Raw genomic sequence first — 25,533 nt, 5'->3', positions numbered from 1 at the left:
CTGAACAGTCTGCAGAACAAGAACATGTAAATGTTAATTGGATTTGACTCGTACCACAGCGCTCACATCTGGTTGAGACACAGTTCTCTTTCATGTCTTATTGCGCTTAAACTGTCAAATAGATCCAAGTTTATGATAAAAACATAAGTTAGTCAGTTAAACACTTAACACATAATCACTTAACACATAAACAGTTAGTTATTTTTGTTAAGATAAACAGCTGAAAAAAAAAGAAAATCACATTTTCTATTAGATATGTGTGGCAGCAGCGTAATATAGTGTACCTATACTGTTGTCTATGCTGATAATATGAAAATCACTCACTGCTCTAGACTGAATAACTTTTATAGCTTTAATAAGAAGACAGTTCTAACTTGACTGCTGCTTTCAAACAGTGTGAAGATGAACATGGCAGATTGTGTGCAGCTCACTCAAAGCAGGGTCTCTGCTAATACAGCAGTCGTGGGCGGGGCTTATAAAATGTGATGTCACTTTGTACAGATTCTGCGAACGGGTTGTTCTGAGAAACTGCTTATGATTTATGGGGATTAAAAGAAAATGTGGATTTTTATCATTATAGGGTGGTTGTGTACACATGCTGCCAACACACATTTATGTACAAAACAACATGCAAAAGTGAATTTTGCATAATAGGTGCTTTTAAAAAAAATCTGCCTTTCAAATTCTCAACCACATAAGCAGTGAAGTTTGGACACAGCCGATCGCATACATGTGCACACAATACACAGTGCAGATGTGGAGCGCAGCTGAGCTCATTGTAAAAGAAAGAAAGAAACATTTCCTTCCATTCATTATTGAAAGTTTTAATCGCAGCATCTCACACGAGAAAGCTTTTTACGTTAGGCTGGCGTCTTTCAACCAAACCCAAACCACTTCAAACAAACAGCACGAGTGAATGGAGAAATAATTAAAGCCAGTCTGCTCTAAATCAACTGCAGATATAATGATTCAGTCTCAACTTAAACTTCAGTTCAGCATTTAATCAAATTGAACAGTAACTACATATTCAACTTTAATGTAACAGTTGCTTTTAGTTTTAGCGTTTACATATAAATTAGTTGGTGAAATGATTAAAATGATTTTTAAAATCATTGAGATAATTTTTTTTAGTTTCACAGAGGTTTATTAAAAATAGTTCTGTCAGCATCTATCAAATATAACATTTTCACAGACATAATTGAAGAAATTACTATTAAAATCAGAAACTGAATTGGGAAACATTAATAAGCACCTGAAAACAACAATTCACAATTTGCATGATCAAATACACAAAAATCACATACAATCTTAAATGTGATTATCGGTGTTTTTAAGTTACTTCACAGAAAGTCATAAATCACTGCTCGAGTAAGAGCATGTTGGTCTGTCCTCATAGTCTGAAATACAAAATAAATTCAATAAAAGAAAATAACGTCTGGTTTTCCAGCCCATTGCTGTTTATATTTCATAATACTAGTGATATAAGTACCATGCGTCCACAATAGTGACATATAAAGTATCTGGGTGTCAGAAATCATTGTTCTTCATTTCCTCATTTTCCTCCCTTTCCTTTATGTCTCAAAGAGTCTCTTTCCATTAATCCACCCGGACAGGAAGCAGCCGTGGATTAATATGCCACTTCCCATCCCTGGGTTTGCACAGCGGTTACTTGTCTTAATTTTGATGCTTTGTATTGGCTCACGTCTCAGCTAACCAAATGGCCCTGCTTGACAGGCAAAAGAGATGGAGAGAAAGAAAACAGAGAAAGAAAGAAAGAATGCGCTTATGAACCACATTAAAGGTCAGCTAGCACTGCGTCAGAAACTACTTGAGTTTGTATTTGAGGACGCTAAAATTATACAATATCTAAACATTCTTAAATCAAAAGAACTGAAGATATTAATGGGATAGTTCACCCAAAAATGAAAATTCATGTCATCGCAAACTTTCTTTATGCTGCAGAACATAAAAGAAGACCGTTGAAGAATGTTCATAGCCAAACCGTTTCCATTCCCATTGACTTCCATTATATAGACAAAAAAAAAAACAAAAAAAAAAAACAAAGATAATGGAAACTGAAACTGAACATTCTGGAAACTGAAAATTCTAATTCAGAAAAAAAAAAGTTTTTTTTTTTTTTTTTTTTTTTCCAAATAGTTTCAGTTCCCATTGACTTCCACTTATCTTAAAAAAAAAGAAATACATAAAGGTTTGGTAAAACAGTAAATAATGATAGAATTTTCATCTTGTTTTCTGAAAAAATTTTCAAAATAAAGTTAGTTTATGCTTAAAACAAGAAACAAATATACACCTGTATAGGGTAAAAAAAAAAAATAATAATTCAAAAAGAAAACTATTTTTCTTAACCCATTGATAGAACGCTTTTCTTGTTTTAATCATAAATTCACTTAATTTTGATCATTTAATACCTTAATATTCATTGTTCTTAAGTAAATGTATCCTGATTTAGGAATTTTTGGCCATTTGTGACGAAATCAAAATGTTTTTTTTTTTTTTTTTTTTTTTTTGCAGCGTTGATTTTCCAGTAGTGAGTTTCTATGTAGTTGCTAGTGATTTGTTGTGAAGTGGTTCTAAGTGCATTCTGGGTGTTTCGAGTGTTTTTGTGTGTTGTTAGGTTGGTGGCTAAGGTGTACTGGGAATTTGTCGGTTTATGGGATGCATGGCGAGTGACAAACTGCGGTCAGCGATCTAAACAAGCATCCAACCCGATGTTTGAGAAGTAGCAAAAGGGATACTTGAGAAAGTAAATATTAGAAAAATAATTGTTTTGCAGTGCAGCTGTATCTCGACATCTGGACACATGCAGCTCACATGCGTCTTCTCTCCATTAACTGTCCGGAATTCTCAATCTAAGAGCCATTTGTGGAATACTTTGATTCCGTTTTCTCTGAAAGCGTTCATTTTGTCTCACCCAAGTGTGCCACACACATCTTTAAAAGTGAAGCTAAAACATGATGCTTTGATTTGTTCATCATGAAGGTTTCGGAGTTCGTGCTTGTGTCAGATCAGGAGAAGCTGCTCCTCCGATGGGCCATCAATGTTTTTTGACCTGGTGGCTTGCTGCAGTATAGATCTTTATATATAGATCTTTTAGATGCCGGATAGACCCTTTCCATGTAAACCAATGGAACTCGAGCAAAACCAGGCCAATCGAAGATGGTTTCCGTCTTTTCACTCTGATGCATGTTTAAGTATTCGTTTTTCTACACAAGTTCGTTTTTAGTTAGTTATTTGATTCTATTAAAAATGGAGTCTCGTCACTCCCTGAGGCCAATTTTCCGTAAACTGTCCCAAACATGATGCTTCGAATCATAATTTTCTCAATCGCCCTCTGGTGGCCGGCTACAGTATAACTAATAAACCCCGCCCCCTTCCATGTTAACCAATGGGACATGAGCTGAACTAAAAAAAAACGAATTGCACTTCAGAAAAGACAGCTTCCATCTCTTCCGGTAGTTCTTATCACTCAGATATATGTTCAAGTGTTCGTTTTTCTGAAAAGTTATTTGACGCTTTACAAACGGGATGTGGCGTCAATGATGTCATCTGCACGGGAAAGTCACTAGAAGGCAAGCATGAAAAAGCTAAAAAGTGTAACAGCTAATGCTAATGCTTCTGGTAAATGCCAATACGCTTTCCCCAATAGTAAGTAATACAGACCCTCTCGTCTCTCTAGTAAGACAATCTCTGTTTGGCTTCTAGTGGAAGGAAGCAGACATGAGTCGTCCATCTTTTTTTACAGTTTATGGTCCGACCTGAGGCAAAACATCTGGATGACGCATCGACTCGTTCATCGTGAAGGTTTCTGAGTTCATGCTTGTGTGGAATCAGGGTAAGATGCTCCTCTGGTGGGCCACCAGTGCCGTCTGACTCTCTCGTCTCCTCTCTTTCTTTCTCTCCATCCGCACCTTCCAGCAAACGGCGCTCAGGGCGAGCAGCACCAGGCCGGCCGAGAGCAGCACCAGTCCGAAGTAAGATATGGTGGAGCCGTGCGAGTTGAAGCTGTACGCGACAGCTGTCACCACGATGCCTGCGATCAGGACCACCACGCCGAAGGGCACGGTGCAGCGGTAGCAGGACAGCTCTGCTCCGCCGGTGGCTGCCGTCAGCTGCCCCTCGTTGACCAGGGCGATGGTGATGGCCAGCGGCTGCAGCTGAGGAGGCTCGTTGTTGTTGGTTTTCTCTTGCAGGATTCGCTCAGGAGCTCCGGGGATCGTCATGGTGTCTTTCAGCAGCTCGGTGGGCATCGCAGGGTCAAGGGTCAGCGTGTTTCGGGGCATCGGCCGCCGTCTGAGCCGTCACTATGCTCTACTGTGCCGGTTTCCACACCTAGGAGAAAAGCAAAAAAGCTAAGTTTGTTCGTAATGCTTTACAAATTCATGATAAAGAGAAAAAGAGAGAAAAAAAAATCTGTTGTTCTGGTGCATTGTTGTTAACTAAAACTAAAACTATTTTTTTTTAATTAATAAAAAACAAAATAATAAATGGTAATGACAAGAATTGTTGATTAAGTTATATAATATATATTAAATGATATATATATATTATATACCTGGAGCACACAAGCTGGTTTAATACTAAGTGTAAGTGCTAGCAATCTAAACAAACCCTTATCCCGATGTTTGAGAAGTATAGTGAGTAAACGCTAGAACTTTAGAGTTGTTTTGGTTTTCAGACGGGAAGAGCCCCCCGGATCTGCTTTTGGAGCGGCGTCTGAATGACGCAGAGAGAGCTGCCACATTCCCTGGAGAGCTCGGCGTGTGACATTACAGACCGGCCCGTGAAACACGAGCGCCGGATAAATTAACAGCCATCTCTCAAGGGGCTTTTTCTTAAGAGGGTCAGCAGATCTGCCAAACGCCCGCGACTCTCTCCGCTCTGAACGATACACATTACAGCTGCAACATTTGGCCTGGATTTCAACCCTCAGTCGCTGTTTAGATCCAATTCAACACTTTTCCATTAGATCTTCTTCAGTGACCCAGTGCACTGTGAACATGGTATGATAAAATCATGGTAACTCATTAAATCAATTTAACTGATTTTAACTTCATTTTTTAATTTAATACAAGATTCAACTCGATTTTTAAGTAGGATTAGTATAATTAAGTTGAAATTACTTGTGCACCCAGTTTAATTATGCTTAAAAAAAATAATAAAGCCGCAAGTGAGCTTTTACAATCTAGAAACTGATGATTTTACCCCTAACTGAACATGCAATATTCAGAAAACTGTTTCCAGAGTAGAAAAGTTGTTTCTTTAAAGCAAAAACATACAATAAAACAAATCCAAATAGATGGGCAGACTAATTTACAAATTTTCTTATAATTTTTACAAAATCAAAGTAGTTTTCTTTTTTTTTTTTTTTGTTGAAATTTAATTCATCAGTTCTAATGAAAGTAGATAAAAGTCATAAAATATCAATCTGACACTTGTAGTAGTATGTTTTTGAGCCTTTCAGATTTATCACGAAGGTCAGTTTTAGTTTAAATGCATCTGTGCATTGAATGCTTATAGCCTATATTTATTGCTTTATATTTGTAATGGTACAGAAGTGACTGTATATGTTAAAACATATGTTTTGGTCACTTAAAACAGTTCTTATCATTATAATTTCATTCCATTTACAGTTTTCAGCTCACTCTTGTTCTAGACTGAAATTGGGTTTCTTGTAAGAAAATACTATAATAGTTTTTTTTAACAGTGTATGTCAGAAAATGCATGCACGAAGGCTGCAGGAAACGTGCAACAACTTTACCAATATACTAATTCACTGTTACTCATGTAAATCCTACATGTGAGTGTGAAATAATATTGCATGGTGAGTTTGGTGCATGCATGAAGGTAATCTGAGAGTGGGGTCAAGTCACTCACCTCACACGTGTTTTCCATCCTGCACTCCAAAGATCCTGTTCAGCAAACTAAAGACGTGAATGTCCCGGTATACTCCAAACACAGTGTGCTGGTGAAGATCTCCTGTGAGAGACTGACTCTCTCTCTCTGTGTGTGTGGGGCCCTCATTCACTAGATGAGCGTCTGTGTTTCTCCTCCTCCATGTGAACTAACACTGCTTCAGTCTGAACTCAGGGGGAGGAGCGTAAGCGGCAGGTTTGACCATTTCATGGAGTCTTTTGTATAATGTAAAATCTGCTTTTGTGATATATGACCCTGGAGCACAAAACCAGTCTGAAGTCACTGGGGTGAATTTGTAGCAAAAGCCAACAAAAAATTGTACAGGTCAAAATGACTGATTTTTCTTTTATGCCAAAAATCATTAGGATATTAAATAAAGATCATGTTATTGAATATATTTAGTACATTTCCTACTGTAAATATACCAAAACCAATTTTTTTATTAGTAATATTCATTGCTAAGAACTTCATTTGGACAACTTTAAAGGCCGTTTTCTCAATATATCGATTTTGTTGTTGTTGTTGTTGTTGTTTTTGTTTTTTGTATCCTCAGATTCCAGATTTTCAAATAGTTGTATCTCAGCCAAATGTGTTCCCATGTAGTTTGCGTTTTAGTGTATTAAAATATATATCTTACAATAAATGCATTTCACACTTTTACAAAAGCAGCCTAATGACCTACATATACATATATATATATATATATATATATATATATATATATATATATATATATATATATATATATATATATATATATATATATATATATATATATACTGAGTGCCTGATTGAGTGTTTGTGGATGACGTACATTTGAATGTGTTTGGGATTTGCTTTCTGCTCTCAAACACATGCACATGAGACTCAAGCATCAGTGCATTTTTCTTCTTTTTGTCTTGTAATTTGATTCAGGGTGTTGTCTGCAGTCTTCCTTCCCGGAGGAAATCTTTCCTCAAATGCACCATGTCTGATCTCTGTGACTGACAGCAGAGGCCTCTGGGAGTTTTGTCATTTAACTGCAAGTTCTGCAGCATTAAAGCAATCGATTGAGCTTATGTTATGCAGTTGAAGCATTTTGTTATGAATCTGGTGAAGTATAAATATTTGAGCTGGTCTGCAGGTATGGAGTATCATCTGGCATCAAACGCTACAGTATTGGGTACTAACAGATGCTCATACATGACTGCCTGACTGTACATTATCTCTTACAACATAAAAACAAACCAAAAAATTATGATATAGAAATGGAAAATAAAATACAAAAAGTAAAACAAAAATGCTACATACAAAGTAAATTAAATACTAAATAGAATAAAAAGAAATCGAATATAAAACGTTAGATAAAAATATAAAATAAATGAATTGTCTCTTTGATTAATTGTGTGTTTATAGTTTATATATCAGTGTTTATTTTGAGATTATGGCCAGTTTACTGTACATTATGACCTGCTTTGTGGTACTAAATAAAATATACAATTAATTTATTCATAAAGAATTATATTAAGATATTCATAAAAACTATTCCAAAAAAGAAAAAAAGTAATTCTCTTGTTAATAACATATAACCAAATATACATTTGATGACCCTGTCAGTGTTATTTTGTGTGATTATAAATGGATGGCTGCACATTATCTCAACATAAAAAATGATGCATTAATACATTACATTTCGTATTATGAAATATAGTGAAATGTCATATAATGTATAAATGATTTAATAATAAATTATATTAAATATATTAAATTAAAATTAAAAATTAAACATTAATATAATTCTAAATAAAATACAAAACATGCTGTATACTTTTCATATACTTATTTTATATAGAATAAAGCTGGATGTTCATATATGTACGGTACATATCTAAAATTCATTTAGTGTGGCTTCATGCGTGAGCGTGCGAGCACGTGGCGCGCGGTCAGCTGCGCTCTGACGTCAGCAGCGCCGGTGGTCACATGACTCTGGTGGACGCAGCAGCAGCAGCAGCAGTATGGCTCTGCTCTTCAGCGATGAGGAGGTCCAGCAGGCCTGGACCGAGCTGGACGAGCCGCAGCTCGACGGAGGATGGGAGTTCTTCACCGAGACCATGAACGTCAAAATATACCGACTCTACAGCAAGGTGAATGTAGGACGAATGACATGACGCGCACGCGCTATCAAAACAACCCAGCAAAGCGATCTGTCTTCCGCGTTACTGTGCATCACAGCCTTACACACATACAAACATAAACCAAGTATATACTGTCTAACATATTGCAGTGGCTGTTTTGGATTATACATATGTACAAATCCACAAAGAACATACATTCTTGTGTATAGTATTGAACTGTGCGTAATAACATAATGGTAGAATGTGTAAGCTTCAAACTGACTTTAAAAGCAACAGATCTCTGTTGTGTTCCAGGGTTATTTTACAACTAAATCTAAAAACATAATGTTAAGCGTTGAACGAATGAATGAATATATCTCAGTTTTTATTTTGTGTAACTTTATGTACGAAAAATAAAACTGAAATAATAAAAAAAAAATCTTAATAAAATATAGTAATAAAACTATTATTTCAATGATGCTAAACACGTTTGTGTTCTAGAAAATAAAATGCATAATAGTTTTCATACTCCACGTATTTTAATAAATATAAATATTTTTTATAAAATGTCCAAATACACCGTTGTTTTCTATAAATAAACACACTCTTCTAGTTCTAGTTGAAATATAATAATTTTTGACATTTCTGTCCTCTAAACGTAAAATTCCAGTATCATCATATTTATTTATTTATTTATTTTTAAAATCATATTATATTGATTATTATGAGTAATGGTTTTCAGTTTACCCCATTTATTCTTGCACATTGTCATGTATTACCTCATACTTTGTTATTATTATTTAATTGTTGATTTATATGCTGTTTAATTGCAGGTTTTTATTGTTACAACTTTCCCCCATATTAGAAAAAATGGCTTTTAAAAATAAATAAGCCCTAGCATATTCACTCTAGTTTAACATTTTGTATGTGTATATATAAATATGTGTGAAATGACAATATGTGTTATAGAAATTGTCTGATTTCATTGTGTTTTATTAAATGCATAGGCTACCTAGTATTTCAAAGTCGCCTCACTTCGGATGAAATGACTTCAGATCCACATGTTTTAGTGATTTTTAAGTGAAAACACACAAGCAAGAGCAAGCATGACTGATGCATTCAAGAGATGCTGTCCGCATGCACGGGGATCAGTTTCCCCTCTCGTGCATCCATAACATCACACACATGAGTCTTATATACCATGGGGCTTGTTCAGTGTTACAGGCTCTGGCTCTCATCTGGTCGTCATTTGTGTTCGACAGGAAACGGGTCTGTACGAGTACAAAGTGTTCGGTTCTCTGACCGGCTGCGCTCCAGATCTCTGCGCAGATGTCTACATGGATCTGAACTACAGGAAACAGTGGGACTCCTATGTCAAAGGTAATTATGAGTGGGACTTGTTGATCTTTCACAGCCAAACATCTTCATGAAACCATCGTTCAGAGCTGGCTAGATTACTTACGAACTGTAGTCCATTACATGACAAAAAGTGTTCAGTAGTCAGTGACTTAATCCATCACATTACACATTTTGGGTAAAATAATCAGACTACTTTTAGATTACATTTGACCTAACTTATTTATCGTGTTGTGCCATATTGATATATAAATATAAAATATGTATTAGGTAAAAGAGGTTCAGCTGACCTAAAAAGAGAGAGAGAGAGAGAGAGCGAGTTTACATATAAATAAGAAATAATTGTGCATTTTATCGTGTTTGTAATGTAATCGTGTAATCGAAAAGTAACTATTCTGATACTTGTAACTAGATTACATGTAATCCGGATCGCCTTCATTACATCAAAACTAAAAACCCTTCAGTCTCAGAGTTACGTTCGTTTGTACTTCAGTGTTAAACTACTTGTAAAGCAGGTTTAGACAGATTCCTGAAGTTGTGAATCATCTCTGAAGAGATTACGGTTGATACACCCATTTCTAAAGCTGAACAGCTCAACAAGCTTCTGTTTTGGTTAAAAAAAACAACTATATGTTAACTTGCGCTTGTACTGGTGTTCAAAATGTCCACATTTAGCTTCACGGAGCTCAAACAAACTTGAAATGTGTCATAGGGCTTGTGTTTTATTTGTATTGCACCTTACTAATGTTTTTTTCCATATTTTGAAGTTGCTCCCGTTGCTGGTGGTCAGATTGAGTCAGATTTGCAGGTAAATGCACGTATAGGTCTCGTAGTTTAGTGTTTCGATTGATCCAGTGCTGTGTTTATTCAGTAGTTTGTATGTGTGTAGATTGTCCTATAGTGATGTGCTTTATAAATACAGTGTAGCCACACAGGAGTTTCTCAGTAGACTGATCCAGAATCAGATCTGTTTAAGGTCAGTCGTAATCACGTGAAAGCCAGAAACTGACCCAGGATCAGATTTTTGTTCGCTGAACAGGTTTGTACTTTGAAACCCATTCTTTTTTGTTTGCCATCATAGAAGCTCGGCAGCTTTTATTGTTTAATCAAAAGTGTTAATAAGTAACAATCGAATAGCAGAGCACCAAGTTCATGCCTTGTGTAGCATTTTAGTATGTGCCTTCACTTACAGTGCATACAAAACTGCAAGCTACAGTACTTCGCTTACATAGAAATATTGTTCATGCTGCAATAGTTAATCAGTGTGGACCTTTAAAAAAAAAAAAAAAACCTTCCCCCCGCTTTTTTTTGGTCATTATAGTGGTCTTTTTTTGTCTTTTTGTGTGTGCATATTCATGTCAGCTTTTTTGGTGTCGTTGAGATACACTTTTATTAATATTTTGAAGAACCAATTTCTATTTTATTTCAATATCACTCCATGAGATGTCCATTTAATGCAAGTTCATGTTTAAAATGATCAAAAAGGAGCTCGATCTGGGAACTATTCCTCTTCGTCACCTCACAAACTTATGTTTGTGCTCTGGTTCGAGATGTGAAATCAGTTTTCGCGGTCCTGAAGATCTGCTCCACATCACCGTCACATCATCTCAATCTCCACAATGCATTGTGTATTTCAACAAGCTTTTTTTTATTTTTTCATCCTGGACTTATCTTGTGTTTGCATGAGAGTGTGTTTGTTGAGAAACTGTATGTGTAATGTTATCATCTCTGTAGTTTTTCCTGGGTTGGGTGGTGTATTTCCCTCAAACACAAGCGGAGCGTGAACGTGTGTGTGTTGGGTGGAGTGGCTCCAGACGTGCATGTGTTTGAGCTGATCTCTCATGAAGAGCCTCATGTTTCTGTGCTGCGGTCCTGATGGAGGTGCTCTTTTCCTGTGGGGGCTTGTTTGTGAAATCCCACCCAAACCCAGCTTTATACACACAAATACACCTCCAGCTCTCCATTGCATAAGTCACTTACGTGTATTTTTTTTATTTTTATGACTTTGCACTCCATTATGGTTTTTCTTCAAATAAACTGCAGTAGTTTTTGTTCCGTCTCTCTTCTCTGTAGTTTTGCGTGGCTCATGTGTGATTTGATTTCACTGAAAGCAGTCGTGTTCCTCATGCTTTGTCTTTGAATTGCTGGTGTGAGTATTGTGTGGGACCACCAGAGCGCTGAAATGTGCTTTGTGTTAAATCCGTCAAGAATGGCTTGTGATTATAATCACACGTAAACGCCTTGGCCTCCACCCTTGTTTGCTGAATACATCAGGGTTTTCACACTAGATACACCCGTGAACCGTTCAGACCTGAAACAAACCGTCTGTGAGCCTATCCAGAAACTATTATAGTGCTTCTCATTATTGGCAGTCCGTTTTATTTTTATACATATATTATATTTATATATATTTCATTTTAATTTTGGTTTTAGTCTTTGTGTGTGTATTTATCAAATGGCCAAAATAAAACATTTTTTTTAATATTACTTTATATTAAGTTTATTTTCGTTTTTATTTTAAGTTAAGTTACTCATTTTGTTGTGTTTTTGTCATTTTTAATTTGTATTGTTTTCTACGCAGCTAGCTAAAATAAAAAGTTTATTTTTTAATTTTTTATTTTCTTTCAGTTAAAGTTTAATGTGTTTTCTGTTTTTATTTTAAGTGTTGTTACATTTTTTGTCATTTTGATTTAATCCTTTTTGTTAAATATGTACGTGCAGTTTTTAATATATAGGACCCCCCCCCTCTCTCTCTTTCTCTCTCTCTCTCTCTCTCTCTCTCTATATATATATATATATATATATATATATATATATATATATATAAAATGTGATATTATTTAATTAATTTTATTTTTTCAATCAGTTGTAGTAGTTTGAGTACAGTAAGTTAAACTAAAAGAAAATGAGAAATGTTGCCTTGTAAATAGGCCTAAATGAAATAAGTTTAAGTCTTTTTTATTTTATTTCATCTAAATTGTATTCATTATTTTATTAATAATTATTAATTTGTATTAATTTGTTGTACATTTTTATTAATTTTAACTTTTTAAATATGTATTTATATTAATTTTACATTTGTTTTAGTTCTAATTATTTTAGTGCATTATGTTGGGAAATTAGAAATGTTGCTTTGGCCATTATTTGAAATTTAATTTCAATTATATATATATATATATATAAAGTTTGAGTAATTGTATTAAAATATTAACTGAAAATATCAACTGAGGGAAATGTTTGAAGTTTTATTGAACTATAGTAACTCAATTCTGCTCAATTGTTTATAGTTTACTTCTCTAACTCCTTTGAAAGATTTGATGGCAGCCTGGCCAATCCAGTCAGTTTTATATTATTAGTTTGTTATGAACTTTGACGTGAAGTGTTTGTCCTCCAGTCTTCTGTTGTTTAGATGTTGGAGGATGGACCTGGTGTACATGAGAGAAAGAGTTGAGTAGAGGTTCAGGTCTGGGTTTAATGCAGGTCAGCCAACGGGACGTCTCTCTGTGTCACGCTGGAAGAGAAAAGGATCCTCCCCGAACTCCCGCCTCATCTTGAAGCACGCAGTGTCTCTAAAATCACATTTAATAGGCTTGCATTCAGATTCATCCACACATTTCCCCTCGTAGTGCAGATTTAATTAGGGATAAACCGGTTATTTTACTCACATATAAAGAATTATTATTTTATTTCTTGTGTGTGTGTCGTCCTCAGAGCTGCACGAGAAGGACTACGGCGGACAGAAAGCCATATACTGGGAAGTGAAATATCCACTACCTCTGTCCAACAGAGATGTATCCTACAAACACACTTCATGCTCCGACAAATACAGTGTGTGTGTGCGCGAATAGACAGATTCACGTAACAGATTCAACATAAGCAATTTCTAAAAACAATATGCAGCATTTTAACAATATAAAAACATTTGCAGTGTGTCAGATGTAATTTTTAGTTTTTGAAATATATTTTTAAGTATTTTAACAATTTAAAAACAAATTGCTCTTATTAATTTCAGTTGATTTAAATATATTTTCAATTTGAGGAATTATGGCATGTCTGTATAAGCTTAAATCAGCCTCAAATACTAAAGTAGAAATCATAACAGCTTGCTTTCTCTTTTGTCTCTGTTGATAATGCTCAAGTCCCCTTCTTTAGAAACCCAAATGTGTTTCTTGTAGTATAATATGAACGTGTTGTAGAAGCGTTGTGCTGTGTCTTAACTCTCTTCAGTATGTGTACGTGCGGGAGCGCCGGGATCTGGACGTGGGGGGACGTAAGATCTGTGTGGTGTTAGCCAAGAGTTCGTCTGTGTCTCAGTGTCCAGAGAAGAGGGGCGTGATCCGGGTCAAAGACTACAAGCAGAGTCTGGCCATGGAGAGCGACGGCTCCGGCGGCACCAAAGGTACAAACACACGTCCAACACACTCTCGTCCTGAAGCTGAATGAATAATAACAGCGGTGGTTCTGAATGGTCTTGCAGTGTTTATGAACTACTTTGACAATCCTGGAGGAATGATCCCGTCGTGGCTGGTGAACTGGGCGGCGAAGGTGAGCGCTGTTGATGTCTGCTGTGATCCGTGATGAGGTGAGCGTGCTGATGCGTGTGTTTTGCTCTCAGACGGGCGTCCCTGCTTTCCTCACCGACATGAAGAAGGCCTGCAGTAACTACAGCAGCTACTGCAACAACAGCAAGTGATGCTCCAGCTTCTGTTTCCTGTCAGGAGGGCATTCTGGGTAGACGTACTGCTGTTTGTGTGGTGATCGGAGAAAACTAGAGTCTGGAGTCCTTCTTTATTGTTCTTTTGTTGTCTTAACGAATGTATGCATTTGTCTGTTAAAGGGTTCGTTTACCCCGAAATGAAAATTCTGTCATTAATTACTCACCCTCATGTCAATCCAAATTGTAAGACCATCGTTCATCTTCTGAACACAAATTAAGATATTTTTGATGCAACCTGAGAGCTACCATAGACGGCAACGCAACTGAAATGTTCCAGCTCCAGAAATACAGTAAATGTAATAAATACATCAGTGGCTCAACTTCAGTTTTGCGATGCTATGAGAATACTTTTATTTTTTTTTTGTGCAAAGAAAACCAAAATAACAATTTACTCTACCATTCTTCTCTCCTGAGTTATGTCTTCTGCCGTTTTAGACTGTATTACAATGCATAAGCATGCTTTCCCCTAAGCGTAAACAACGCACATTACGTTCATTGGTACACTTTCCCCCTGAACGTAAACTATGCTGATTACATCCAGTACGTTCTTGGGAACTCTCCACATTGGTGGAAGACATAACTCGGGAGAAGAATGGTTGAATATATTGTTATTTTTGTTTTCTTTGCACAAAAAAAAAAAAAGTATTCTCGTAGCATTGCTAAACTGAATTTGAGCCACTGATGTCACATGGACTGTTTTACTGATGTATTTACTACCTTTCTAGAGCTGGGAACATTTGAGTTGAGTTGCTGTCTACGCAGGGTCTGAGAACCTTATTATGTGTAAATATATTGTAAAATGTAATTTATTTCAGCATCATTACTTCAGTCACATGATCCTTTAAAAACACTCTAATATACTGACTTGCTGCTCAATTATTTTTGGTATTCAATTATCAATAATTGTTCTTATTATCAATGTTGCAAACAGTTTCTGATGCCTAATATTTTTATGGATACATTTTTTCAGTGTTTTTTGATGAATTGAAATGTCAAAATCACCATTCATTTGAAATGTCACTGTTTTCTTACGTTATAAATGTCACACTTCAATTTAATGCTTCCTTGCTCAAAAGTAAAACTTTTTAATAGGTTTTCCACACAAATATTAAGCAGCACGACTGTTTTCACATTGCTAATAATCAGAAATGTTTCTTAAGGAGCCGATCATCAGTATGATTTCTGAAGGATCAGGTGATCTGAAGACTGGAGCAATGATGCTGAAAATACAGCTTTGATCACAGGAATAAATTACATTTTTACATATATTCACATAGAAAAGTCATTTTTAATCGTAAAAATATTTAGAAATTTTTACTGTAGTTTAAAATCAAATAAATGCAGCCTCGGTGAGCAGAAGAAACAAAAAAAAAAACATTTAGGTTTAAGTGTCCAAATAAGCATGAGGGTCACAGTATGTGTTCTGAAGAGTTATATAATACTAATGTTATAGTTTCCTTTGTCATCCCCAACAACTGAACACAATCAAGCACTTACTGTATATATTACAAGATGTTTTAGCATGTACTGGTGCTGAATGAGTCCCTTCCCATGAGCCTCTGCAGATGGGCGTGATGCATTCTAGTGATCCAGCGCCCTCTGCTGGTGGACTCAAGGGCTGCGATTTTACAAAGACACTAAAGTTCACACTGGTTTTATTTTAATGGTCGATTTTAACAATTAATGTAACGTGATGTAGAAGTGTAATTATATTTCTAATACTTTGCAGAAACTTTTAAACAGAACTGACTATCAGGATCACGCATAAATCACATTTATGACAATTACTAGAAAACAGAGATGCGACTACTGTATATTGATGAATATTTGCATGGAAAGTGTTATGTCTACATTCACGTCTGGAATCAAAATTGTGTGCTGTTTACGTGCTAATACTGAGAACAGAAAAAAAAAAGGCTGTTAAAATATAATTTTGATATGCAAAACCTGTCTCATAATTATAATCAAGACTATTAAATGCCAGTTTTGTGCAGTTTGGACATGCAAAATGAAACTATGCACGACACACTGCATGAATCTGAATGATACAGTGAATGAATGATGTGTTTGATATTGTAACCGCAGTTTTAAAAGCACTTTGATGCAATCCAGGCCGTTAATATCTGCTGGTGTTTATTGATAAGTTTCTGTTAGAAGGAAATAGAGGTTAAATTGTTAGGAAATGCTATGACATTGCCTTTGACTCCGTTTTAACACTTCGTAGTTTCATTGTGTCTTTTAGTGTTTTGTTTTCCTCTGGTTCTGTTGTTTTTTTTTCTTCTTTTGACATCTCTACCTCTTAAACTCGCCGTGCTGAAAATTAAAGATAAAATAACATTCTGTACATTCTTCCTCCACCTCTTCATTATTGCAAATGTCTTATTGCAATAAACTGATGTTTGGCCTTTGAATGCAGTTAAAGAATGGAGTTTTTTTTTTCTTTATTAGTGTTTGACACAGATTGTGGTAAAAACTGACTTTAAAATGCCTGTAAAACTACATGATTATGTATTTGAGTCCAAAAGATGAAATATTACTGTACAGTATTCTCTAGCCTAAACTGAATGCAGTAATTTTGGGCAGTTTGTGCTGTCATGAAAACAAGATCAAAACCTTAAAATGGTCCTAAATATAGTCAGAGCATATACAAAATACAATTAGTTCTTTTTTCGTTTTATTCTGGGGTTAAATGTAAGCTTCTCTGTGAGATCGACCCTTGTGAATGTTTTTCTTGGCTGAGCTCTTAATGCATATGTGTCGATTTGAGCTGGAGGAAACACTGAAGCTGAGATCTTTGAGATGGTCTATATTTGTCCCACATCTGATCCCTGAACGCTGCTCTTGAATAACATCAGGTACTGCACCGCTTCTTTCCACTGGCTGTCCTTCACCAGTGCAAGGAAAATATATTTCTTGGCCAGCTGTTGTATTTCTTCTGATTGGTCATATACAGGACTAATTAGCTTCAGAAAGCAATACACTTCTCCCGGTCTGTCTGAAAACCTCCTCCGATTTCCCAGGTGCCCGTCTGTCTGAACACACGCTCCTCTCAGAAACGTTCTCGTCTGCATCTTTTGTGATTCTTAATAGATTACAATTAGAGATAGAGGGCCTCTGGGAACCGGCATCCTGATGCTGAATAGGCTTTTATGGTGTTTTTTCTACAGCATCATGCGCATGCAGTGAGTTTTGATGGAGGTTATAATTGCAGACGTTACCTGGCGCTGTGTCTGGCCCCTCTATCTGCAGCCAAGAAGCCCCTGAACTCAAGGTTAGGTAATTATTTTCATAAGCATATGCTTTGCATTGTTGAAATCTTAACCGCTCTGGCGACGAGGAGAGTTCAGGATCTGCTGCCAGTTTATAGGAGTCCAAACAAAGTGTTTCTGCAGGTAACTCCTTTGGATTTGTGCTGGGATTTATCAGAGAAGCTACGTAAGAAAGTGTACTGGGATTCTTCTTATTATTATGGGCCCAGAGAGTAAGAAAGACTTCATATTGTAGAACTCACTTCCATGTTTCTAGGGTCTTTTTAAATGGTTGCTAGAGCTGTGAATTGCCAAAGTATTCTGCTTAACTACCCATAGCTTTAACAAAGCAGTTAGCAATGCGTTATACATTTTTAGACACATTATGGATGATATGGGGAAGCATTTGCTAGGGTGTTAGGTGGTTGCTGGGGTGTTTTGGGTGGTTTTTAAACAGTTGCTAGGGTATTCTGGGCGGTTCAGTGGTTGCCGGGGTGTTCGGGGTGCCTGTTAAACAGTTGCTAGGGTGTTCTGGGCAGTTAGGTGGTTGCTGGGGTGTTCGGGTGGTTGTTAAACAGTTGCTAGGGTGTTCTGGGCAGCTAGGTGGTTGCCGGGGTGTTCGGGGTGGTTGTTAAACAGTTGCTAGGGTGTTCTGGGTGGTTCAGTGGTTGCCGGGGTGCCTGTTAAACAGTTGCTAGGGTGTTCTTGACAGTTCAGTGGTTGCTATGGTGTTCTCGGGGTGCTTGTTAAACAGTTTCTAGGGTGTTCTGGGCGGTTCAGTGGTTGCCGGGGTGTTCGGGGTGCTTGTTAAACAGTTGCTAGGGTGTTCTGGGCGGTTCAGTGGTTGCCGGGGTGTTCGGGTGCTTGATAAACAGTTGCTAGGGTGTTCTGGGCGGTTCAGTGGTTGTCGTGGTGTTCGGGGTGCTTGTTAAACAGTTGCTAGGGTGTTCTGGGCGGTTCAGTGGTTGCCGGGGTGTTCGGGGTGCTTGTTAAACAGTTGCTAGGGTGTTCTGGGCGGTTCAGTGGTTGCCGGGGTGTTCGGGGTGCTTGTTAAACAGTTGCTAGGGTGTTCTGGGCGGTTCAGTGGTTGTCGTGGTGTTCGGGGTGCTTGTTAAACAGTTGCTAGGGTGTTCTGGGCGGTTCAGTGGTTGCCGGGGTGTTCGGGGTGGTTGTTAAACAGTTGCTAGGGTGTTCTGGGCGGTTCAGTGGTTGTCGTGGTGTTCGGGGTGCTTGTTAAACAGTTGCTAGGGTGTTCTGGGCGGTTCAGTGGTTGCCGGGGTGTTCGGGGTGGTTGTTAAACAGTTGCTAGGGTGTTCTGGGCGGTTCAGTGGTTGCCGGGGTGTTCTGGGGTGGTTGTTAAACAGTTGCTAGGGTGTTCTGGGCGGTTCAGTGGTTGTCGTGGTGTTCGGGGTGCTTGTTAAACAGTTGCTAGGGTGTTCTGGGCGGTTCAGTGGTTGCCGGGGTGTTCGGGGTGCTTGATAAACAGTTGCTAGGGTGTTCTGGGCGGTTCAGTGGTTGCCGGGGTGTTCGGGGTGCTTGTTAAACAGTTGCTAGGGTGTTCTGGGCGGTTCAGTGGTTGCCGGGGTGTTTGGGGTGCTTGTTAAACAGTTGCTAGGGTGTTCTGGGCGGTTCAGTGGTTGCCGGGGTGTTCGGGGTGCTTGTTAAACAGTTGCTAGGGTGTTCTGGGCGGTTTATGGTTGCCGGGGTGTTCGGGGTGCTTGATAAACAGTTGCTAGGGTGTTCTGGGCGGTTCAGTGGTTGCCGGGGTGTTCGGGGTGCTTGTTAAACAGTTGCTAGGGTGTTCTGGGCGGTTCAGTGGTTGCCGGGGTGTTCGGGGTGCTTGTTAAACAGTTGCTAGGGTGTTCTGGGCGGTTCAGTGGTTGCCGGGGTGTTTGGGGTGCTTGTTAAACAGTTGCTAGGGTGTTCTGGGCGGTTCAGTGGTTGCCGGGGTGTTCGGGGTGCTTGATAAACAGTTGCTAAGGTGTTCTGGGCGGTTTATGGTTGCCGGGGTGTTCGGGGTGCTTGATAAACAGTTGCTAGGGTGTTCTGGGCGGTTCAGTGGTTGCCGGGGTGTTCGGGGTGCTTGTTAAACAGTTGCTAGGGTGTTCTGGGCGGTTCAGTGGTTGCCGGGGTGTTCGGGGTGCTTGTTAAACAGTTTCTATTTTATTTATATATAATAATTAACACTAACGTAATTATAAACTTTTTAATGATATTAGTTTTTACTCCAATTTGTTTTTTGAAATCTAAACATTTCAACAGTGGCTGTCCTAAAAAAGTTGTTTTATTAACCAGCGGGGGACATGAAATGTTTCCTGAGGTAAAATCAGGTCACGTGACATACGGGCTGCTTCCCTTACGTCTCCATGGTTGAATCACGTGAGGCACGACACATTTCAGTAAGTTGTACCGTTTCTTTCAACATCATCTGATATTCATTCATGTTTATTTCCTGTTTTAACTATTAGTCAAAAGCAGGAGCTAATCATTTCACGTGCCACTTGAACTACAACGCGCGCCACCTTAAAGAGCGCCAAAACACTGTTGTTTGTTTATCATAAAATGGAGATTATGTGAAAGATCATACTTTGTTTCATATCAAAAGTATCAAAGAACAAAGCATATTGCGATTATTGAACGGTAAGTGAGCAACAAATAATGTCACCGCCATCCAGAATTGAACAGACAAAAAATATTTATGTTTAAATTTAAGATTTATGTATTTTAATTGCATATACAATTTCCATCCATTTGGATTACAAAAGTTTTACATTAAACAAACTAATAAACGTAATGTGCTGCATATTTGCCAGTCGTAAATAAATAAAGCAGGTCAGATTTATGCATTAGTAATAAACTGAATGTTTTTTTAAATACACAGTGACCAGGTTTTTATCTTTATCAATTACATCCAGTTTCAGTCTCATTTGAACTAATTGAATATGGAAAACAAAGTGTTTCCGCAGGCAACTCATTTGGATTTGAGCAGGGATTTATGAAAGAAGCTACGTAAGAAATTAGTTGTTTTTTTTATAAGTAATATTATTATTTTGGAATCAGAGAGTAAGAAAAACTTTCGATACTTCAGGATTTTGGAACAGATTTATGTTGATTCTAATTTTGAATAAATACATTAAAAAAAACAATTATTTAAAATTTATTTTAAATTTATCCAAATGCATAAATCTTGATGAATGATGACTGCATTGAGAATGCCTTATAAAGTATGGTAATCATCTTCCTCCAGAAGGGGGAGTCAGAGTCTCTATCGCTGTCTGTATTTGACCATAGTTTTTTTTTTGCGTCGGTTATTTGAGATGTGCCACTAGAGTCATTTTCTCCCCATGTCTCCTCTGTAAATACATAAGGCGGAGAATATAAGAGCTGGAACGCCGTCTGATTGCAGCTATTTGCAGTGATTACAGCAGAATGTCTCTGTCCTCTAAATGCAGCAGGACAGAGGCCGCAGGGACCCGATACCTCCATTATATCATTACTCCTGCGGCCGGAGAAAACACCAGACGACTGGTTTTACTTAGAGCCCGACCGCAGCCGTCTGCTACTGTAACACCAGACTGCAGCACATGAGAAGATCTCACTCACAGCTCAAGAGTTCCTCCAAGAGCACATGAGATTGAGTGGAGGAGTCTCATACATCTCTGATGTGTCTCCTGAGAAATAGACCCTCACATGTGTCTCCTTGAGTTTCAGAAGTGTGCATTCACTGGTCAGAGATCTGAGTTTGAACGCAAATGTTTCCTAGAAACATCTGAGACTAAGTTCATGCTTAAAACATGTGATAATGAGGAACCTTTGAGCAATAATATTGTCCTCTGTGTTAAATGCATATACTAGGAAAATGACTTCCGCCATTATGGACAGTATTTTTTTATTTATAAATCATAAATTATGTAATTGAAATCAATAGTGTTTTTTGGTAGTTAATGTTTCTGTCATCATATACTAACTCTCACATCGACTTGCTTTCTTTACCATTAAAGTGAAAGTCTAGGAGGTCTAAAACATAACTTTGGACCCCAGCGACTTCCATTGTGTGGACCAAAAAATACTTACGACATTTTTCAAAATATCTTCTTCTTTTCTTCTTCTTTTTTTTTTTTTTTTAAATATGCACAAAATAATATAGCATTTACAAGCACAAAGAATAAAGTGTAATGTGTTAGCCTATATTAATTACACAACAAATGGTCTTATAAGTCACATATTATTGTTTCTTAGAAAAATTTAATTATACATCAATATCTTCTTGAAGATAAAAATATGTCATTTTTTTCTGAATTAATGACAGTTTTGTCTTTTAGAGCTGCTTTAAAGTAGAATCTGAAATGTCTCCATACATGAGTTTCATAATTGATTCTGTTATTTGGCTGTTTATCTTTGTGAAGCTGCTTTGTCAAAATCTGTATTGTAAAAAGACCTTTAACTGGAAAAAGTAAAAAAATAAAAAAAATAAAATCATTGTAAACTTAATATTAAAAGAGTCTTGTTTCAAAGAGGCACCAAATAAAATATTTGGCTGACACAAAAGTTTGGGGATAGTTTAATCTAAAACACTTTTCAATAAACGTTTCTGAAATAAACAACTGTTTCTTCAAACTGAAAATAATAATAATAATTATAATAATAAAAAAAACATTTGGGTAAAATTCAATCGTTAAACTTTGCATATTTTTCTTGATAAATACAGATATCTTTTCATTCTGTATCAGTGCATTTATTACTCCAAAAATAATTGATCTAATTTTTAGATTTTAGATCCAAACCTGTTTTTCCAGTTTTGGATTTGGGTGAAGCTACTGAAAAGACACTGGTGAATAAATAACACTCACAGTTTTAGAATGAGTAATGACAGAATGGTCATTTTTGGATGAACTTTCCATTTAATGCATGTGTTGGTATGAATGTACTGAATCCCACCCAGAGTCATGTCACAGTGGTTAGTTGCACTTGTTTATTTGGCTTATGTACAGACAGACAGTGTTTTGATTATGTGCATGTACTATATGCTTTCCTTAGAAATATTAGACTGTGTTCAATAGTTTTGACTCATCCCTTATTTAAAATTGTGGTTGAAGTGATGTATGGTTAATGTAAGTACACTGGGCAGTGGAATAAATGTTTAAATAATCGTAGTTTAGAAGAGGTATTATACTTGTTAACATGACAGAATATAAATAAGAAATATTTGAACTCATCCTGATAACTCTGGAAACTTGAGAAGTACATTTTATATAGTGAAAAATGTAATTTTGTTTTTACAAACAGATGTTCATCCATCTAGAACAGTACTAGATCAACAGCTAAAATTAAAAGTAAGTAATTTTACAGCTCAAGAAATAAGTGCCATAATATTGAGATTTTCGCCTGTAAACCCTGTCTTGCCTCATAGATTTTAATTGTGAGAGCATCACTGTTAATTATGTAAGCTGTCTCCGCCAAAAAAATAAAAAAAATAAAAGGTGAACAAAAAGTTACAATTGCAAGATTTAAACTCAGAATTGCGAGATAACTTACAATTTTGAGGAAAAAAAAGAATTAAGAGATATAAACTGAGAATTATTGTATATTATCCCAGAATTACAAGATATAAACTGAGAATTGTGATTTAAACTGAAAATTGTGTGATAGAAAACCAGAAAAAGAAATAGAAAGAAATAGAACTGTGAGATATAAACAGAATTGTGAGGGGGAAATACAATTGCGAGATTGAAACTCAGAATTTTGAGAGAAAAAATAGAATTGTGAGATATAAACAGAATTTTGAGAGGGACAATACAGTTGCGAGATGTAAACTAAGAATTTTGAGAGAGAAAATAGAATTGTGAGATATAAACAGAATTTTGAGAACAGTTTAATTGTGAAATATAAACTGATAATTGTGATTTTAACTTAGAATTGCAATATATAAACAAAATTTTTAAGGGGGAAAACAGAATTGTGAGATATAAACTATATATTTCAAGAAAAAAAAATAGAATTGCAAGATATAAACTCAAAAATGGAGAAAATTTTGAACATTTTGAGTTTATATCTCGCAGTTCTGACTTTCTTTTTCAGAATTGCAAGAAACAGAGCTAGATAAGTAAGATAAAAAGTTACATTTTTATTGTTATATTTCATGGCAGAAACGTGCTTCCATATTTAACTCATATTTAAATGTTTGAAAAAAAAAATCTAAATAAAAAAATAGAAGTATTTTTTGATTAAATTAACAAGAAACTGTCAGTAACCGTTGACTTCCAAAGTATGAAAAAAAAAAAAACGATGTAGGCTAAGTCAATGGCTGTTGTCAACTGTTTGTTTAACAACATTTTTTTAATTATCTTCTTCAGCAGAAGACATGAACTCATACTGGTTTGGAACAAATGGAGGACGAGTAAATGATGATGGAACATAATTTTTTTTGGTGAACTGTCTCTTTAATGTATTGAGTGTGTAGCTTCAGTGTTGAAGGTCGTGTGAGAGCGAGACAGAATGGGGGTCAGTGTTGTATGAGGGTGGGCAGTAACGGCTCCGACTGTAAACAGCTCTGCGTGGCTGTTTGTTATTGAGTGACTGCGGTTGGAGCCGACAGTAAAGCTGTCTGTGGACTGAACTGGAATTCAATAAACTGTCCGGCAGCTAGTAAAGCCCCGCGCCGGACCCTGACGCACCGTGACCAGCCACCAACCGCTTCACCAATACACCCATAAACCCCGAGGAGCAGGTTAAGCCCCGTCCTGCTGCCTTTATTTATCAAGCGTCTTAGACAAGACCAACTGATCTGGGTTTCTGCCCTAAATGCATTATAAACTCCTCTCAGATCATTTACACACGCTGATCTGTGGCTTTCAAAGACAAACAAACCGCGTCTGCTCGGAGCTTTTCACAATAATCATTTTGTAGCTCAACTGAGACACATAGATGGCCAATTAAGGCCCAAGGCATGCTAATTAAATGAGCAAACAAACATCTGAAGACTTCTGTCCACACTGAATAATGAAGAGGATTTAAGTAAATGTTATTCAGTGATTGATCATTTAGCAGAACTAATTGCTTGGTTTTAATTACTGAGAAATGTCACATAAATGGTTCCTGGATGTGGATTGGTAAAAACAGCATTCCACTCATATTAAAATACAACATACTAAAATAATGTACAATAATGAACATTTGTAATACATATTTGTTGAATCTTTAGCATTTTATGTAATAAATTTAACCTTATTTAATATATATTATATATATATATATATATATATATATATATATATATATATACAGTATTGTTCAAAATAATAGCAGTACAATGTGACTAACCAGAATAATCAAGGTTTTTAGTATATTTTTTATTGCTACGTGGCAAACAAGTTACCAGTAGGTTCAGTAGATTCTCAGAAAACAAATGAGACCCAGCATTCATGATATGCACGCTCTTAAGGCTGTGCAATTGGGCAATTAGTTGAAAGGGGTGTGTTCAAAAAAATAGCAGTGTCTACCTTTGACTGTACAAACTCAAAACTATTTTGTACAAAAAAAAATATTTTCTGGGATTTAGCAATCCTGTGAATCACTAAACTAATATTTAGTTGTATGACCACAGTTTTTTAAAACTGCTTGACATCTGTGTGGCATGGAGTCAACCAACTTGTGGCACCTCTCAGCTGTTATTCCACTCCATGATTCTTTAACAACATTCCACAATTCATTCACATTTCTTGGTTTTGCTTCAGAAACAGCATTTTTGATATCACCCCACAAGTTCTCAATTGGATTAAGGTCTGGAGATTGGGCTGGCCACTCCATAACATTAATTTTGTTGGTTTGGAACCAAGACTTTGCCCGTTTACTAGTGTGTTTTGGGTCATTGTCTTGTTGAAACAACCATTTCAAGGGCATGTCCTCTTCAGCATAGGGCAACATGACCTCTTCAAGTATTTTAACATATGCAAACTGATCCATGATCCCTGGTATGCGATAAATAGGCCCAACACCATAGTAGGAGAAACATGCCCATATCATGATGCTTGCACCTTCATGCTTCACTGTCTTCACTGTGTACTGTGGCTTGAATTCAGAGTTTGGGGGTCGTCTCACAAACTGTCTGTGGCCCTTGGACCCAAAAAGAACAATTTTACTCTCATCAGTCCACAAAATGTTCCTCCATTTCTCTTTAGGCCAGTTG

At 36.7% G+C, this 25,533-nt stretch overlaps 2 protein-coding genes across 2 annotated transcripts; one reads left to right on the top strand and one right to left on the bottom strand.

The window, feature by feature from the left end:
• Window positions 1-2,489: 2,489 nt before the first annotated feature.
• LOC113067832 (transmembrane protein 100) lies at window positions 2,490-6,253 on the bottom strand. Its single transcript, XM_026240309.1, has 2 exons — window positions 5,896-6,253; window positions 2,490-4,350 (listed from the first exon to the last, which is right to left on the bottom strand). The coding sequence occupies exon 2, from the start codon at window positions 4,299-4,301 to the stop codon at window positions 3,849-3,851; it is 453 nt and encodes a 150-aa protein (XP_026096094.1). The 5' UTR covers window positions 4,302-4,350; window positions 5,896-6,253; the 3' UTR covers window positions 2,490-3,848.
• A 1,632-nt stretch (window positions 6,254-7,885) lies between these two features.
• On the top strand, window positions 7,886-16,515 carry LOC113067831 (phosphatidylcholine transfer protein-like). The gene is made up of 6 exons (XM_026240308.1): window positions 7,886-8,057; window positions 9,290-9,407; window positions 13,095-13,174; window positions 13,611-13,782; window positions 13,861-13,928; window positions 13,999-16,515. The coding sequence occupies exons 1-6, from the start codon at window positions 7,929-7,931 to the stop codon at window positions 14,074-14,076; spliced, it is 645 nt and encodes a 214-aa protein (XP_026096093.1). The 5' UTR covers window positions 7,886-7,928; the 3' UTR covers window positions 14,077-16,515.
• The last annotated feature ends 9,018 nt before the right edge of the window (window positions 16,516-25,533 follow it).

Source organism: Carassius auratus, linkage group LG28B, assembly GCF_003368295.1.
Source record: "Carassius auratus strain Wakin linkage group LG28B, ASM336829v1, whole genome shotgun sequence".
In the NCBI taxonomy this organism is placed as follows: Eukaryota; Metazoa; Chordata; class Actinopteri; order Cypriniformes; family Cyprinidae; genus Carassius; species Carassius auratus.
Note: the sequence above shows the minus strand (reverse complement) of the source record. Positions and strands in the feature narration are given on the sequence as shown.

What these genes read in the sequence shown, in the direction of transcription:
- LOC113067832 (XM_026240309.1), bottom strand. Translation starts at nt 4,301, where the DNA reads ATGCCCCGAAACACGCTGACCCTTGACCCTGCGATGCCCACCGAGCTG.
- LOC113067831 (XM_026240308.1), top strand. Translation starts at nt 7,929, where the DNA reads ATGGCTCTGCTCTTCAGCGATGAGGAGGTCCAGCAGGCCTGGACCGAG. An exon ending in TATACCGACTCTACAGCAAG is followed by an intron (nt 8,058 to 9,289) that starts GTGAATGTAGGA and finishes TGTGTTCGACAG; the next exon opens with GAAACGGGTCTGTACGAGTA. An exon ending in TGGTGAACTGGGCGGCGAAG is followed by an intron (nt 13,929 to 13,998) that starts GTGAGCGCTGTT and finishes TTTTGCTCTCAG; the next exon opens with ACGGGCGTCCCTGCTTTCCT.